The sequence below is a fragment of the Manacus vitellinus genome, unplaced genomic scaffold (genome assembly GCF_001715985.3).
Source record: "Manacus vitellinus isolate BGI_N305 unplaced genomic scaffold, ASM171598v3 scaffold_24_pilon, whole genome shotgun sequence".
NCBI lineage: Eukaryota > Metazoa > Chordata > Aves > Passeriformes > Pipridae > Manacus > Manacus vitellinus.
Window position 1 is genome coordinate 6,601,723 of NW_021939798.1, and position 18,175 is coordinate 6,619,897.

The 18,175-nt window shown below is 50.9% G+C and overlaps 1 protein-coding gene across 1 annotated transcript in view; it reads left to right on the forward strand.

Moving 5' to 3' along the window:
• The window catches only part of CACNA1G (calcium voltage-gated channel subunit alpha1 G), a 145,680-nt gene that overhangs the window by 46,725 nt on the left and 80,780 nt on the right, over positions 1–18,175 (forward strand). The window contains 7 exon segments of the mRNA XM_029959986.1: positions 7,766–7,863; positions 9,676–9,835; positions 11,658–11,949; positions 12,444–12,536; positions 14,148–14,958; positions 15,047–15,091; positions 16,655–17,019. Of these exon segments, the coding sequence (XP_029815846.1) occupies positions 7,766–7,863; positions 9,676–9,835; positions 11,658–11,949; positions 12,444–12,536; positions 14,148–14,958; positions 15,047–15,091; positions 16,655–17,019 (1,864 nt within the window).

Sequence of the window (18,175 nt, forward strand, 5' to 3'; positions counted from 1 at the left end):
ATTCCTATGCCAAAATATCACTGCTCCTTGCCTAAGCAAGCAACAAACCTCCTACCCATCTGCTGCACCTGGCTGGGCATTTGGGTGCGTGAGAGGCACGTCATTCCTGGGCAGAGCCGGTTAATGGCACTGACCTCGCCTCCGCAGCAGCCGCCCCCGCGTCCCCGGCGCGTTGGAGGCGTTTGTTTGCTGCAGAGGTTTTGCAGCCCGGCAGCCTGACTGCTCTCGTGCCTCCTGCCAGGTCGGCTTTGCCTCTCGCTGAATGATGGCTCTCTCCTTCATGTGCATGAACTGCTCCCATCTGGGTCCTGTCAAAACCGATTTGGCTGGCAAAGGATTGAACTGGATTTAAATACGAAGCGGAGCCTCTCCTCCCCTAGTCCTTGCTTTCTGTGCTCCCTTTCGTGCACTGGCTCTCTCCTCCAGTCCTAGCCTGTCCATCTGGGAGTGATGCTTCCTGCTCAGGGAACTGCTGCAGTCCTAGTGGGTCCATTGAGTGCCAGGGAAAGCCAAAGAGGCTGCAGGATTGGGCCACTGTTGTAGCAGAGAAAAAAGTAAGGGACTCAAGCCCATTACTAGGCTTAAGACATAGGTAAAAAATACTGCAAGGGATAACAGATAAAAGTGCTCCAGGGTCAAATCCCAACCAGATGGAGGGAAATTCCTCAGGTAGCCCTTCATGCAGCTTTGTTTCCTGTACAGGGCAAATTGCCCTAACGAGCACCCAGCCCATAGTGCTTACAGCAGAGCATGGGAGTAAGGGATAAGCTGAGCTTGATGTGGAGGCATCCTGCTTCTTAGCAATTGTGTGGTGTCAGGAAAGGGGCCAGAGCCAACCTGGGGCCCTGGAGAGTGTGTGCCAGGGCAATCCTCAAAACCCATCTGTGTTTGCTTAGATACCAGATAAAGTGAGTCACGTTTTTATGTAGGTTTTATGTAAGTGCTTCAACCAGGTTCCCCAGTGAAATGCCAAGGGAAGAGGCTGAGGTTTTAATGTGGTCCTGGTGATAATGAAGAAACTCTGTTTCTGCCTTCAAATTTTTTCTCTGCTCTTTACGTGCTAGACACACAAGAAGGGGAGCAGCAGTACAGCGTGGGCTCCCCAGTACCCAGCAGGACTCTGGGTTCCTGTTCTCTTTCTTTCCCTGCCACTTCCCTACCCATGGGCTGCAGAAAGTGATGTCAGGGGGAAAGGAGAAGCAGCAAACCGTGCCTGTGGGGCATCAGGTGTGAAAAGCATGTTGTGCCAGGGGGCACGTGGGACATGCTACGTGCTGGGGCTGTACCTTCCCGTGGGCACAGCATCCACAGAAATCCTTCCCAACCACCGCCAGTCTAGGATAGGCTTCAAAACATCCCCCAAAAAGTTCTAGTATTTCATCCTTCCCATTCTTTGAGAACTTTCTAGACCTGACAGAGGTTATCATTGCGGATAAAGCTTTTTGGTGCATCTTTGCCCCAAATCTGCCTCTTGGGAGAGTGGTTTGGGTGCTGTGCTCCTTCCTGCTGTTGGCCACTTCCATGGGATGCCATTAAGTACTTCTCAGCTCTGTTAAACTGTCCAGACCAATCTCATGAGCTCATGGAGAGTAAATGACTTCTTTGTGACAATGTAATGCAATTAGTGCTAATTGTAGAGTGTGTAATGTCTGCAACACATCTCTGTAATTACAGTAGAACTTGCTGGAGATGAGAATAGTGCTGTATTATCAAAACTGTGCTTAGTGAAACGCGCCTTTGGCTGTAGGTTATGGAGTTGTGTGGGGAAAAGGGGAGGAAAAAAAAGTGATGAATGGCATAATTGTGTTGCATTATTTTTAAAGGAGAGGATTTGGAGGCAGGGGGGAAGTTTGCTTGCAAGAGAACACTTTGAAGGTTAACAGGCATTGCGAGCAGCTCTTGCCCTCTAAAGACGATTCAATATAATTTTGACCTCTCCCAGCGTAAGATGCAGATGTATTGAGCATGGATGCTTGAATACATCAAAAAAGATGCAGAAGTGTTTTCAGTTTAGTGCTGACAGGCTCGGGCTGGTGAACCTGATTTGACATCTCCCTGGCCACAATGGGACCCAGTATCCACTCTCCTCCAGGCAGGGTGCAGGGACCTCTTCTCTGCTTGGTCTATGGAAGAGGATAGCCACAGACTGGGATCTCCCTGCTGCTCAGCTGGAGCCAGCCCCAGCCCCGCACTTTGCTGCAGTCCCACCAGCTAGCAGGACATGAGCTTGTTTTGGCTTTAGTGAGATAAGGACTTTCCCAAACCTCTGCATCCCTGTGGATTGAATTGGACTTTAAGCCATTCTCATTAAAAAAAAAAAAAAACATGGTGTGATTTTGGGGTTATCCTGTGCAGGGTCAGTAGCTGGACTCTGATCCTTGTGGTTCCCTTCCAGCTCAGGAGATTTTGTGATTCTGTTCTGTGATTCTAACCCCAAAATAACAAAAATCTCCAATGGTTAATTGTTTTCCCTGGAGAGAGCTTTACACCAGGGGATAACATGCCCATGTTCCTGCTCCCCCCCACCCTGAGCAGGGCTGTGCATGGTCCCCTATTTGAGCTGTGCAGGTCTGTGGTTACTCCTGTCTCAGTCAGTTGTTTGGCCAAGGCTGCAGAGTCTTGTTTATGCTTTGCTCATTGTAAAGGTAACGAGCCTCTTCAAAGACTTTGTAGGAAAGTTAAAGGCTTCTGGAATATTTTGCTTACGATTGGAGAGGAGCTGGGGCTGGAGGTGGTTGGCAGGCTGCTTTACTCAGGAACAGACACTACTCCTTTTTGCTTCCTGAACACTTCTTATGTTTGTTGTGATTTCTCTCCCTCTGTTGAAGATTGTATTAAACAATGAGCTCCTCTGAAGCTTTCATAAACAACCCTTAAGAACGTCTTGCTCCCTCTTGGTTTTGAGTGCTGAATTTCAAGGATGAAATAGGCTGCAGAAAGCCTGCTGTGTTCACAGGTGACGGGAGAGAAGGGGATGCCGCAGTCCCCCACTCCATCCCTGCTCCATCTAAACCTGGATGTGGGGTTTGAAAATCTCTTTAGCTCAGAAATCAGAACGAGGTCTGTGGTGCCAGATGGGTCTCTGCAGGGATCTGTGATCCCGTGGCTGCAGCAGCCAGAACAAGATTCCTGCTGGGTGCTCTGGGTGAAGCTTCCAGCATGTGGCCTTCACCCCACAGCACTGGATCACTCCAGAGGCAGGCAGGGCTCCTCTGAAGGGCACTTCAGCTGTATGAGGCTGATCAAGGGGCTGTTTCAACTCAAACGTGGGAAAAAAAGTGCTGGTGTGGGAGTGCCTACAGGAGCCCCTGCTGCAGCCTCCCGCTGCACTGCAGGCAGAGGCTGTTCTTTCCCTGTGTATTAGTCCCTTCATCCCTTAAAAACGTACAAAACTAACAGAGAGGTAGGATAAATGTTGCTTTTTCATCCCTTCTGCCTGTATTGATCCCTGTCACACGATGACCAGCACCTCGGGAGGTGGCAGTGTGGTGCCCTCTGCTCTGCCCGGGCACTCTGAGCACCAGGGGGTAATTGCCCGTGTAAGCAGCCGATTTGCACACGCAATTACCTGATGTGCAGCAACAGCCACAGCTCCTTTGAGCCACAAGAAAAGCTGTACCAGACCTGCTGCCCCTCTCCTGGGCTTCCCAGGATGAATGCGAGTGTCCTGGAAGCTGGAAGCCTCTTTCCAGGCCCCACTGTGTCCTGACTAATCCCAAATTAGGTGCTTTTTTTTTTTGCTCTGAAGTGCCAGAAAAACATCAAGGCAATACTTGTAATCACAAACCTCCAGGAAGTCAATATCTGGGGTTGAGCTTTGCAATTTAATGCTTAAAGTTGCTTTTGGGAGGATGAAGAGCGTTCAAGACCTGGTGACTGACGAAGCCCACGGCTGCAGGTTCTTCCAGCTCCGTGCCGCCTTCCCGCAGCCTTCGGAGCAGAGCATCCCGAGCAAGCTGCGTCCCTGACTCACAGGAACCTGCTGGGTAAAAGAAACCCCTCAGCAGCCTCCCTCACGGCTGAGCTGACTCAAACCCACCTGTGAAAAGCCTTGCTTTTTTTAAGTTTCAGGACTTTTTTAAAGGTATTCTTTAGTTTCTTTCAGTTATTTGGCTGAACTTGCTGCTAATCCAGAAGCCTTGTTAGTCAAGTGTCCTGGTTGGGACACACAGTGCGGCCAGACCCAGCAGGCTACGGGGTTCGTGCTCCCTCCAGTGCTATTCTTTTTCTTCTGTTCAGCTTGATTAAAATGAGTATTTTTAAAATTAAGCAACACCCACGAACGCGATGAAACTCGCGAGGCTCAAAAAGCAGCCCCTGAGTGAAAGCAGAGCGCAGCCAAGCTGGCGAGAGCCAGGAGGAAATTTCATTCCAGCTTTCTGAAGGTACAGCGCTGCCTAAATAATTTCCCCTTGTGTTTTCCAGCACCGATGGCTTAATATCACCCACTGATGGCTGCGCTTTGTAGATAAAGGGTGTCTACATGCCCAGTTTTGGAAGCTTTTTAACGCCGGATAAATCTGAGCCTATCTCTGGCCGGCAGCGTGGCAGCTCTGTGTGGGCAGAGGGTGGGCAGTTCTGGGGGGTGGCCCTCTCTGCAGCCATTGCTGCTTTGCCCCAGGTTCCTCATGTGACCTTGGTCACATCCTCTGGCTGTACAGCATCCCCAGCACCCAGTCGTGGAGAGTTCAAGTTTTCCTCAGAAAGCTCCCTCAGCACAAGCTCCCTGCATGACTCTGCTGGGTCTTCACACCATCTTCGGATTCCTGAGCGGGAGTGATCTGGGGGACGGTGGCAGAGTCAGGGCTGAGAGCAGGGTGAGTTGGAGAAGTGATGCTGGCTAGGTGTGGGAAGGACTTGCTGGAATTTCTGTGCCCTGTTAGAGGCTCTCTGGGTAAGCAGAGCCCCTTGCCTCTCCTGTGATGCCCTGAGCATCACTTCTGTGAGCCCTTCTCCTCGGGCAGGGGTGCTGCCTGGCACTGTGCACAGTAGATCCTTCCTGATGCTTTGGGTTTTATGTGAAAGAAACGCCATTGTGCTCCTAGTCTCTCTGTCTCCAGGCAGAACAGGAATGAATTTCAGCTGCCTGGTCCATCCTGAGCCATCTCTTGTACCTGTCTGCTGAGTCCTGGGAGTTTTCCTGCTTGGAGAAGCGTTTGCCAAAGGTTTGCATCAGCTCCCTCTCTGCATCCCACCACCAGCCCGTTGTACGTCTGGCTTTGCAGATGCTCCACTTTTATTCTTAGAAAGTCCTAAATATTTCCGCTTTCCTTCTGAATAACTCCAGTGATCGGGGGTTGCTGATCACTCTGACGAGCCTCAGCATTTGCTGTGAATCCATCCTATTTAATGCTGAGTATCTTTCTGAGCCTTTAACTTGGCTGGGCCCCAAGCCGGTGGCAGCGGCGCTGACAGGCATCGCGCTTTCCCCTCTGAACAGAGATGACATTTGAATTGAAGCTTCATCAGGAGCCTTTTACACTGCAGATCTCCAATGCTATATATGCTGCTAAATGTACCTGTCACCTCACCAGCTGGTGACATCCTGACATTTGCTCTCCCTGGGTATCTTCCCTTGCCAGGGATGTGGATTGATTCCTCCCATGCATCCGGTTGCCTTGGGAAATGACCTTAGAGCTGGGGACTGGTGATCTCACTGGACTTAATTCTTGGTGACTGAGTTCTACTGACATTTTTTTCTCCAATACTGGGTTCTCTCAGAGAACTGGAGCTGTTGGTTACCAGCAAGTTGTGGATCCTGTAGTCTGTGTCTGGGGTTGAATTTGTGGTGCTATAACACGAGCAGTGTTTGGAGACAGAAGCAGGAGAACACCTGCTTGCTCTTGGTCTTGGTGTTCAAGCATTTGCTTAAGCCTCTGGGTTGTTGTTTGGCTTGTTTCTTTAAATTTGGCATTATAGTAATATGTTAAATCAAAATGCATTTTACAGCACGTCCTTTGCAGATTACAAGCACACGTATCTCTAGAAGTGAGTCTGGAGCTGTCATTAATCAGAAAATGATTTGTCTTGGTGGAAATAACCATGTGCTGCTCTGAATTTTTGTGGCAGCATCTGTTTTAATAATGGATGAAAGAAAAGCTGTATGTTTGATATGGGCTTTTTACCTGAATACTGCTGACCATACAGAAATCTTCCTTTCAAACAGCGAGGGAAACTGGAGAGCCATTAAAGCCAGGAAAATCATTGCCCTTCTCCTTAGCTTAGCCAAAGCTGGCCTGAAGTGGTGAGTCCTGTGCAGCAAGGAAGGGGCTGGCTTTGTTCACTTGGACCAGGTGGGATTTCGTGGACACGCTGCCTTCCTCTCTGGCCAGAGGCTGAGAACAGATTCCTACCATCCATATGCCTGTCCAACATCCATCTTCTAGGACTGTCCCATGGCTGTGGGTGTCAGCTGAATAGAGAGGAACATGTTGATGTTATTGTTGAACCCACCACAGCATTGACAGATCCTGCAGGATTCCCAGCAGGGAGGGAGGGGGCAGCACTGATGCCTTTGTGCAAGGTGCCAGCACAGCCTCCTCCAGAGGCTTGATGTGTAATCAGGTGAGACTAATTCAGGCCAGGGCAAGTGTGGAGAAAGGTTGTGACTGGGAAGCAGAGAGCCTGTCTGCAAGATGGGTCTGGAAGATCTTGGTTTGTTTGGCTTTTCAAAATCGAGGCTGAGAGGAGATGTGATTTGTCTTCTGTAAATACATGGGTGGGTAAACATCAGGGACAAATAACAGCTAGAGAAGCTACTTAAAAGACAGCACTGCCATAAAAATGAATGGATATGAGCTTGTCCTGAATAAATTCAGGCTTCAAGTTAGTCTTTAAACCATCAGAGTTGAAGGGAGGGAACGACCCAGCTAGTTTTGAGATGGAACTTAATAATTTTTGGAAGAGATTAGTATCCTGTGGTTGTCTGTGGCAGCAGGAGCCTGGCTGTGCAGGGAGCCTTGTGGTCCTCTTCCTTGCCTTTGCCTGGCTCTGCCTCTTCAAGAATGCTTTTGGGCAGAGCTCTTGGGTCTTCCCACAGCCAGAAACAAAAGTGACTGATAGCCCTGCTGTGCTTGAGCAAAGGTGCCATGAGAAGTGAGATGGTGCTGGGACACCCCAGGGACTTGCAGCAGTCCAGGTGCATCCTAAGTCCTGTGAAGGTTGGACCTCCATGTCCTGAGCTGTGACATAATCCCCTCAGACACCATGTAGGAGCACTGGAAGGTTCCTTGGTCCACGGTTGCCCCCTTTGTTATCTACAAGTGTCATCAGTTTTGGTCCTACCTGCCAATGGTCTCTGCTGGGCAGAGGTAGCAGAGCTCAGTGTCCTGTGCTGCTCATCTCCTGTGTCCCATGGAAGGGTCTGCACCAGGGGATGCACCTCTTCTCTTCTGAGTCAGCACAACGAACTCAGATTCGTTAAGGTATCTGTAAAATTGTTGTTAAAAACAAGGCTGTCTGGAAATTGCTCCTCTGGAGCATGCAGGGATTTTCAGAAGCTTCTACCTGGCCCTGTGCAAAAAAACAGTAACCAAACCAGATGAGAGAGAGATCTGTGGCTGTGTGAGCTGGTGTATCACATTCTCCCTCATTGACTTTATTCTGATACGCAAACAACCCTTAATTAATTCCTCTGGCAAACTTTCCTGATGGGAGAGATGCAGTAACAAGTCCCTCTGTGAGCGGTTGGCATTTAATGTTTGCTTTATGATGTTTGATAATCCAACATTTCTCCACAAGATCCTTGTGTTTGTGTCTTTTACAGGATGCTGGAGTATTCCCTGGACCTGCAGAATGTCAGCTTCTCCGCCGTCCGCACCGTCCGCGTCCTGCGGCCGCTCAGGGCCATCAACAGGGTCCCCAGTAAGTCAGATCCTCGTTCCTTCCCTTCTCTGCATCCGTGCCCCAGAGACGGGAGGGCAAACACAGGTGCTTTGATCTTGTATCTCAGCTCAAATGTTCACCCAAGCCTGGCAGTGCCTGAATTCCAGTGCCTGTCACTCTCCTGCTTTAAATAATACTGCTTTTGACATCTGTGGCATCGGAGATGACTCAATGAGGTACCCAGGACTGTCGTCAGACACCTTCCTTTCTCATCTGAAGAGAGTCTGAGGATGCTGCTAAGGTGAAGGGATGCAGGTGATAGGGGTTGACTGAGCCAGCAGCCTTTGCCAGGCAGTACAGGCAGAGGGGTCTGAGCCATGCTGCTCCCACCCTCTCTGGGCTACCCCATCATTTTCTGGAGAAATTGGGGTGAAGAATTCTTGTTGTGCCTGGACAAAGCCCCCTGGGAGGTTCTGGGGACCCCACAACTGGTCCATACAGCCCAAACTCCCAACATCTACAAAGCAAGCCTGGGTGGGATGGGCAGTGGCTCTTCAGTCCTGGTTTACCAGCTCATGAATGAGGATCTCAGCCCTTTTTAAACAGCAGTGGGTGGCATTGCCTGCTCCTGCAGTATTGTTTTAGCCAAGTTAAATCCCAGTCTGCACTCCCCTATCTGAACTAGCCCAATGCCTTGATGAGAACTGATCAGCTTCAGTTCTGTCTGCTGATGGTGGAAGTGCCTGGGATCTATTTATTTTGCTGCTGACTCTTGAACTTAATCTGGCTTTGCTGCTGCTGTTTCAATCATTACAGAAGCTTCAGAATCCTGTTTGCAATGGTTTTTTTTTTTTATCCCCACTGCTGAACTGGTGGATGGCTGAATTTATCTACCACTGTCTAACTGGGGATGTAATTCACTTAATGTATTTTGAAATCCTAGGTAATTTATCTTGGCTTCTCTGCAATGTAGTTACAGTGGGATAGAAATGTAAGGTGGGAAAAATGAAAAAGGAGCTTTGTATGATGATCAATGCAGTAACCACAGAAAGTAATTTCAGTTAATTAGGAGTTGATGCAAGGTGGTTGTGCCCCAGTAAAGGAGTAGAAGAAAAACCCTGATAGAGGAGATGACAGCGTGGGGATGAGAGAAAAAAGTCTTCATGAAGTATCAAAGCAAAGGGTGCAACAGTAAATCTTTCTTTAAATAAAAGTCAATATAAGCAAGTGAGAGAATGCAGAACATGGGGAAAGAAGGAGAGTGAGAGATGAGCAGAATATTACAGAGATGTCAGATGAAATCAGTTTTTTTGTGTGTAAATGTCAAGTTGCAGTCACCATCAATTTGCCTTTGTTACAGAACTGGCTGTTCCTGAACTTGTGAGAATTAACTGCCAGAGAGAGTTAATACAGAGTTCCTGTATTTTAAGGAAGAGAGAACATTTAGGGTAGATGAGGGGAATTAGGAAGGGAAGGGAATTTTGATATATACTGAGTGGAGAAAGAAACTTCAGTTGAGAAAAGGAGAATGTCAGAGTTTGGTCTCAAGGAAGAAAGGAGACATATAATTACTAGAAAACCTTGGAGGAGAAGAGGACTTGAGCAGGAAAGGTAGGTCGTGTGACCAGGAGCAGGACATGGATTAAGGGGTGGTATCCCAGGGGCTTTGTGGGGAAACCGGAGGAAGCTGGGGGGAGCTGTGGGTGTTCACAAGCCATGTGTGAGTGCTGAGGACAACTGTGGCAAAGCAGCAGCTCTCAGTGGAAGGAAAAGTATCGCTGGAAAGGAAAAGGTCAGGAGGACACGGCTGGAATAAGAAAATTCAGGGTGAACTTTTCCCCTTTGCCTCAGGTATGCGCATCCTGGTGACTCTTCTCTTGGACACGCTGCCCATGCTGGGGAACGTCCTCCTCCTCTGCTTCTTCGTCTTCTTCATCTTTGGCATCGTGGGAGTCCAGCTGTGGGCAGGTTTGCTCAGGAACCGCTGCTTCCTCCCTGAAAACTTCAGCATGTGAGTCCGGGTGGGCAGCACAAGTGTCTCCCCAGCCTGAGTGAGTCTGTCCCTCCAGGAGACAAGGATCTCCTGTAGAAAGCCCTTCCCTTCTGTAAATGCTCCCTGCTCCTAAATGCCAGCACAGCTCCTGCTTGGGCACACAGAGCCAGAACAGAGCGAGCTGTGACAATTTGCCATTTGCATTTGCAGGCTGTCCTTAACCCTCAGCTACCCCTGATTGATAAAAGCCTCCAAGAAACCCCCTGAGAATGGGAGTTCAGGCTTTCTAAATTCAGCATATCATTAATGTGTGACCTTTTCTGTGTGGAGACATTCAGGTCTGAATCCCATTCGGCAGCTGTTGAGTTTATTGGCACAGTATTTGTAGTCCCACCTGAACCCCAGGGAAAGCAGATGGAGCTACCATGCATTTTGTGATGCTACATGCTTTTCAGTCACAGAGCAAGAGATAGCCCCCAGTTTGAACTGTTAATTTTCACAGATCCCTGGATGTTAAGGCCAAAATGACTGTTGTGATCGAATGGGCACCCAGTGTCCTGGCCAGCCAACTTGCCAGACGTAGGAATGTTTGAACAGTTGTTGAAGTATCTCGTAGCCAACAGCCTCTTTCAGACCAGGATTTCCATACCTGTTCTCATACCTACCTGCTTTTTTTTCCCAGCACCTCCCTCCCTTCTAATGCTTGGAAAAGGGCAGGTGACTGCAAACCTTTGATGGCTCTGCCAAGCTCTGGCACCTCCATCACCTTGCAGTGGATTGTTGACTCTCCAGAGTCGATCTGGCTGGATTCACACCTGGATGGAGGAATCCTGCAAGCCCATGGCCTCTTTCTTGCCACACAGCAGGGTCATGCTGCTGCTGCTGTAGCCAGGTTGGCTCGGGTCTGGAGCTGGCATGAGGCACCTTCTGTCCTCTCCCAGGCATCTCCTACTCAACTTCCACCCCTCTTGTAGGTCATGCCCTCGAAGGGCGGCTGGGAGAGTCATTACCAGGGCAATGTTAAGTAAATGGCAGCAGAACAGGGGGACTTCACCACCGAGTAAATCCAGTAGAGCCACAGGTTTGGGTGCTGTTTAATTGAGCCAGAATTCCAGGGGTTTAGATAGGCTTTGAAGGGTATTACAGGCAATTCTACAGGAATTAACTGGGCTGAACTAGGCTTAAAAATATCTTTGCAAGCTTTAGTGGGAGTCCTGGCAGCATTAAGGAGATAGTGTGTGCAGAGCAAGAAGCCAGTTTCTGGCTGGCCATGGGTTGTTTCATCTCCCTGAAGAGCATTTGTGCCTGGTGTGCTGTGGTAAGGCCACCCTCAGAGGGAATTTAGAGCTTTTCTATGGGCTGAACTGACACTGTGAAATGCACATGAAGGCCCTGTCTCTGGTTTTCAGGAGTCTTGGGAGGTCCTTGTACATAGAGTCTCCCCAAACAATTCTTAGCATCTCCAGGAGGACAGGAGATACAGGAGCTTAAACTGACTGATATCCATCTTACTGCAGCAAAGACATTTCAGAGAAGCCCTGTCAGGCTAAATCCTGTTCTTAGTCTCCTAAAGTCAAAGCCAGAGTGCTTCCAGATGGAGTGACTCTTCATAATGCTATCAGAGGGGTTGCCGAATGGTCAAGTGCACTGCCTCAGCTTCCTAAAACCCATTTAGGGACATCAACTCACCCTATGGGGCTGCAGAAAATCCAAGAGGATTCCTTTTTTTAAAAAAAAAAGCTTTAAGATCCAGAATATCAGGCTGTGCTGTTGCAGTTGTTTCCTTGCCAGATTGCCCACGATTGGTGTGCAAACCCCAGCTCTGTCTGGACTCTTTCAGCCCCTACACAGTGGATTTGGAGCGGTACTACCAGACAGAGAACGAAGATGAAAACCCTTTCATCTGCTCCCAGCCCCGGGAGAACGGGATGCGCTACTGCCGGAGCATCCCAACGCGGAGGGAAGAGGGTCTGGAGTGCACCCTGGATTATTATTCCTACAACGACACCACCAACACGTCCTGTGTCAATTGGAACCAGTATTACACCAACTGCTCTGCCGGGGAGCACAACCCCTTCAAGGGAGCCATCAACTTCGATAACATTGGCTACGCCTGGATCGCGATATTTCAGGTGAGCCCTGTCTGCAAACTGGCACAAGGTGGGCAAACAGGCGGTCCTGCCCCCCAGCACATTCCCAGGGGCTTGTAATTGCACTCCTGAGGGCTATTTTGCTCCAGGGAACACTTACATAGTAGCGCCCGGGTGCTCAAAGTGTTACGGATACAGTTTGATGTCTGATTTGAAAACGTCTCCACCTTGCCTGCATGGACAAAACCCTCTGTGCATGCAATAAGACTATGCTGACGTGAGGCAGAGCCTAGAGATTGCTCTTCTCTCTGCAAAATGCAGTAGTAGCCCTTAAGTCGAGCTGGGAAGGGGCTGGATTCAGCCTGGGCAACTGGTAATGTGGCTGCTGGCATTGGCAGGAGCAAGATTTGGCTCCTCGGTGTCTTGTACTGCACCAAGACCAACTATGGGGTGACAGAAATGACCCAGCCAGAAGAAAACATTACTTGTGCACTTGGTGCTTTGACAGGTTTGCTTTCCCTTCTTGTTTCCACCAGGTCATCACGCTGGAAGGCTGGGTGGACATCATGTACTTTGTCATGGATGCACACTCCTTCTACAACTTCATCTACTTCATCCTCCTGATCATTGTGAGTGGCCCCAGGGGAACAGTGGGGTCCTCCTGGCGTTTGGAGAGAGCAGAGTGGAGTGACCCACGGGAACAGGGCAGAGAATACAGTGAATATAAAAGCTGAGATAGCAACCAGCCTGCTGGGAGACACACAGCTTCCCTGGGGCATTGTGCTGCAGCTGCATTTTGCTGCAAACATGAGGAAGGGAAAGAAGGATGTGCTCAAGCTGTGGTAGATACAATTGCTGATGCTTCTACTATTTCTCTGCTTGTGCTCCAAGGTTCTCTCTCTTACTTGCCACCTTGAATTTAAGTTTAAAATTAGGTGAATTTCACCTGGTCAGCTTTTGAGTGCTGGAAGAGGAAGAGGCTGCCCAAAAATTCCCCCATATTGATGAACCCATCTGGCTGGGTCCTTGATGCAATGGGGAAACAGTCCCAAACTTCAGAGAGCACATTAAGAAAAGAGGGAAGAGATTACTGCCCACAGCCCACCCACACTTCTCAGCATCATCTGAGACCACCCACAAAGGAGCCAACAAAGAGTTTCTGTGGGGTGGGCTCCATGTTGGGCTTCATCTGTGCAATCAGAATTGTCTACAGTGACTGGTTGAGCTCGTTGTCTAGACTCCCTTTATCGTCAAGGGAGAAAAATAGGTGCTTTAAGGGGGTGATTCATCTCCTCCGAAGGTAGACATCCAAAATAAATTAGATGCATTGCAGACTTGATGCGCCTATTTCTCTCTTGACTCTAAAGGATCATTAGGTGCCTCACTCAGATGTAGCTGAGATAAGTGAGATGAGTCCTTTTCTTGCCATGTAATTGGACTAAGTCCAGCAAAATAGCTGCACATTGTCCATTAGGTCATTGTGGGGATTTCTGCTCCTCATCAAACCAGGACTCAAACCCTGATGACAAAGTAGATGGTCATTTAGTCCATGATGCTTTTTCTAGTTCATCTGTTAGCTTCCCCAAAAGAGAAGCAAACCCCTGCTCTCAGCATCCCTGAAATGACGGAGAGGAAGAGCAAGCAGTACTTTTCCAGATGCCGTGCGAGTAATGTTAGCAGAGTGTGATAGCCCGTTAGCACGTCAGTAATTCCCTGTGATCCAGGCTGGGCTCTGCAGAAGGCAGAACCTCATGAAAACCTGATTGGAAAGAGAATCTCCAAGCTGTGGGTACAGACTGCTGATGCCCTTGCGTAACAGTCACCCGCAAATCCCGTTAGCAGGGGAAAGGGATCTGCTCGCAAGCTGCCCACACACTGCCAGGAAAAAAAAAAACGCTCCTATCAGGAAGGCTCAGTGCATTCATCGTAATGCCACTAATTGTGATAATTACAACCGCTGTCTGCGGAGAGAGAAAAACACCGTCTTAAAAGAGCAAGAGCTTTTTGTCAAAATAATCTTCTCCCGTCTTTGATCTCTGTCGTCCTCTGTGGAGGGCTGGCGTGGGAGTCCCTGGGGCGGGAGCTCGGGGGGTGAGTCAGCCCCCCCATAGCCTGGTGGTCCCCGCTGGGTGACGTAGGGGATGGGGCTGGCTGGGGTTTGCCCCCAGATCCTTAGGCCCTGCAGGGCTGTAGGGTAGGCGTGGCTGCTCCAAAGTGGCTGATGGCTCCTGTCCCCTTAGGTGGGCTCCTTCTTCATGATCAACCTGTGCCTGGTGGTGATAGCGACGCAGTTCTCCGAGACGAAGCAGCGCGAGAGCCAGCTGATGAAGGAGCAGCGGGTGCGCTACCTGTCCAACGCCAGCACCCTCGCCAGCTTTTCGGAGCCGGGCAGCTGCTACGACGAGCTCCTCAAGTACCTGGTTTACATTGCCCGGAAAGGCAGCAAGCAGCTCGTGAAGGCCTACCGGGCGGCAGGCGTGAGGATGGGCTTCCTCACCAGCCCCGAGAGCAAGGCAGGGGCCGACCGGCATGCCAGGAAGCGCCGGAGCAGGAAGAGGTCTTCTGTGCACCACCTCATCCACCACCATCACCACCACCACCACCACTATCACCTGGGCAACGGGAACCTGCGGGCACCCCGTGCCAGCCCCGAGATCAGCGATGTGGAGACCAGCTCGCTCCACAACGGCACCAACCGGCTCATGCTCCCCCCCTCTGCACCAAACTCCCTTGGGGCCCCCAGTGCCTCTCCCAGCAACACCGAGTCCGTCCACAGCATCTACCACGCTGACTGCCACTTTGAGCCGGTGCGCTGCCGGTCATCCCTCACGCAGCCAAGCCTCGGATTGCCGAGCCCAGAGGGGATCCCCAAGAACATCATGGGCAGCAAGGTGTACCCCACGGTGCACTCCAGTACCTCCCATGAGATGCTGAAAGAGAAGAACCTGGGGGAGGCGGCGGTGGGTGCCGGGAGCAGCACCTTGACGAGCCTCAACATCCCGCCTGGGCCCTACAGCACCATGCACAAGCTGCTGGAGACACAGAGCACGGGTGAGCTGGGGGCTGGATGTCAGTCTGGGGTTGCCTTGCAGAAATACAAGCTGTGACCTAATTTCTTTCTCCCTCTGGATTTTTGCAGGGTTCTTTTCAGTCCACGTTACGGAGAAAGGCGATGGCTTTCCAGGTGAGGCAAACAGGGGTCCTCTGAGCTACCTAATACCTCTTTTAATCAAACCCAGGAGAGAGGTTTCAACCTCCCAGACTTCAAACTTGCAAGAATCCAAGGGAAATGAATGTTTTCAGTGAATCCATTTTCATTCCAATCCCTGTCTTGTAGGGGACTCACAAGAGAGCTACAGAGGGACTTTTGACAAGGGCATGTAGTGATAGGACAAAGGGGAATGGCTTTAAACTGACAGAGGGTGGGTTTGGATTAGATGTTAGGATGAAATTCTTCCATGTGAGGGTGGTGAGGCCCTGACACAGGTTGCCCAGAGAAGCTGTGGCTGCCCCATCCCTAGAAGTGTTCATGGCCAGGTAGAACAGGGTTTGGAGCAACCTGGTCTAGTGGAAGATGTCCCTGCCCATGGCAGGGGGTTGGAATGAGATGATCTTTAAGGTCCCTGCCAACCCAAACCATTCTGTGATTCTGTAATCTCTATGCTCCCCCCAACCAATTTATTCTGCAATTACAGGGAACACTCCCCAAATCTTTGCACTTCCAAAATCAACCAGAGGCTGAGGATGGACACCTTCCAGATCTGAGCCCTAACACATCTCTGAGCACTGCATAGCTCTGCTCCTGTGGGACACAGGGCTCAGAGAGATCGAGTGTCTGCTTTGCATGAGTGCTCAAGGGCAGTTGCAGATACAGAGTATTAAAATCTGCTCAGAAAGCCCATAAGAATCGGACACCAAATGCAGCTTTCCTGGATCAGGGATTTCATACCTTCACCACAAGATGCTCTTTCCCCCTCCACATCCTGAGGTTTGGGAGTTTGAACCAGCATAGTCCAAACACTTTCAGCCTCCAAGAAATGTCTCTGGCCATGCTTTCTGAGACAGTCAATGCCTCTTCCACCCCACTGCTGTGGCACTGACCTTTTGAGCCCAGATCTGTGCAGGGAAGAGACCAAGTCCTGCCCCCAGCCCAGCTCTGCGCAGAGACTAAACACACAGAGCTGGGCTCTGAGTTGGTTTAGCACTGTGTTTGCGTTTGCACTGCTGTGTGCTGCCGTGCTGCAGATAGCCTCTCTCCTCACAGCCAGCTGGTGGAAATTTTGGGGAATATCCTGCTGGTATTTTCACCCAGGAGACACCTGGCAGCTGCCATTGTGGACAGCGTGTAGAGAGGGAAGCTGGTGATTTCGGAGCATCAGGAAAGAGTGGGAGCAGGAAAGGAATCTGCTGGCAGCAGCTCTCCCAGTAATTCCAGTCTGGAGCCTGCCAGGGCCAGGGAAACCCATTGCTTCCTCCTACCCATAATGGCCAGAGGTATAATGAGGTGGGCTAGGGGTCCTGGGCTGGAGTGCTGTCTGCCTGGCGGCAACAAAGAGGGCTTCATAACTGGGGAAAAGGCATTGTGGAGCCCAGGTTTTAACCCAGCAGGAGCCCTTTTCCCGTTAGGAAATGTCTGTCATGTCAAGGGCGACAGCTTGGTGCTAACAGGGACTGGTGGTTGCTCCTGTGGCTGCCCACAGTCGTCTGTCCCGGCTGATGGGCTGCCCTTTCCCTGTTGGCACTTCAGGTCCCTGCCAAAGCTCCTGCAAGATCTCCAGCCCCTGCACCAAGCTGGATGGTGGCTCCTGCAACCCCGAGAGCTGCCCTTACTGCCTCACAGCGCTGGCAGGCGAGGCCGAGCTGTCGGACAACGAGACGGCCGACTCGGACAGCGAGGGGGTCTATGAGTTCACGCAGGATGCCCACTACAGCGACCAGAGGGACCCACAGCGGGGCAGGGCCCGGGCCAGGAGGGCCAGCCGGGTGCTGGCCTTCTGGCACGTGGTGTGCGAGACCTTCCGCAAGATCGTGGACAGCAAATATTTCGGCCGTGGGATCATGGTGGCCATTCTCATCAACACGCTCAGCATGGGGATCGAGTACCACGAGCAGGTGAGTGCTGCCCGGGCGGCTCCTGGGGATGTGGGGATGTGGGCGGTTTAACAGATCAGAATCTGGCTGCTGGTGGGATGTTTTGGGGTGAGAGGCATTGGAATGCCTTGGGAAGGCTCCCAGGATAGAGCAAAGCAGGCTTTTTCCCTCTGAGCCTGCTTCCAGCTTGCAGCAATCGCCTTGACCAGTACCTGGCTATGTGAGCTCCTGCATCCCAACCCTGCCAGGGATGCTCAGCACTGTGGCCAAGAGCACCCGTCACCTGGGCAGCACCAGGTGTAGCCGGGTTCTGTGGTGAGGGGAGCAAGGAGAGGGAGCAGCCGTTTGCCACCGGGTCAGTGCCAGCCCAGCAGTGCTTTGCCAGTGGCTGTGGACTCCGGGGTTGCTGCAGCTCTGGGCAGGGAAGTCTATTGAATTTGCACTCCCTGGAGAGGAGGTGACAAATGGCTTTGCCTCCTCGGTGAACGCTCCAGCAGCAGCATGCCGAGTCCAAAATAGACTCATCACTGGCTATTCCTCCGCTCGATTATCTGAGTCTTTGCAGGCAAGAGGCTGCCTCTGCTCCAGCCTCTCGCACGCTTGTCACCTAGCAGAGCTTTCCCTATATATAGTCATTAAGAAAAAGGAGTTGCCACGTTCCTCTTGAAATGGCTCCATAAGGATGACAAGAGCTCTGCTTTGAGAGAGGCTTTGCATACTCTGGCCTCACGTGGGTTTTGTGACTGCTGTTGGGGCTCGCCTGGCATGGTGCCCTTGTCCTGCCTCAGGCACGACATGTCTTGGGGCTGCAGGTGCACACTTTGTGTGGGGTAAAGATTTATTAGTGGAGATGCTGAGATGCTGCAAAACCTTGTTACAGACCCCTCTGATATTTGAGGGCTCCCAGCATGGTGCTTCTCCTGGGGTGCCAGAGCTCTCCACTCCTAGACAGACACAGCTCCCGCAGTCCCAGCACCAGTCTTGGCTGGGAAGTCATTGCATTTCAAGTCGTGGCTGTTCACTTTTGTCCCTTCCTGGCATGTTTCACGTTTGCTGAGCCGCTCATGGTTGTGCACAGAGGTGTTTCTCCCACAGCTACCAGTGACAGCGGTGGGGACTGCAGATCAGCTCCAAATTCCCCTGTCCTCCTGTGGCATTAACGCCTCAGTGACCGAAC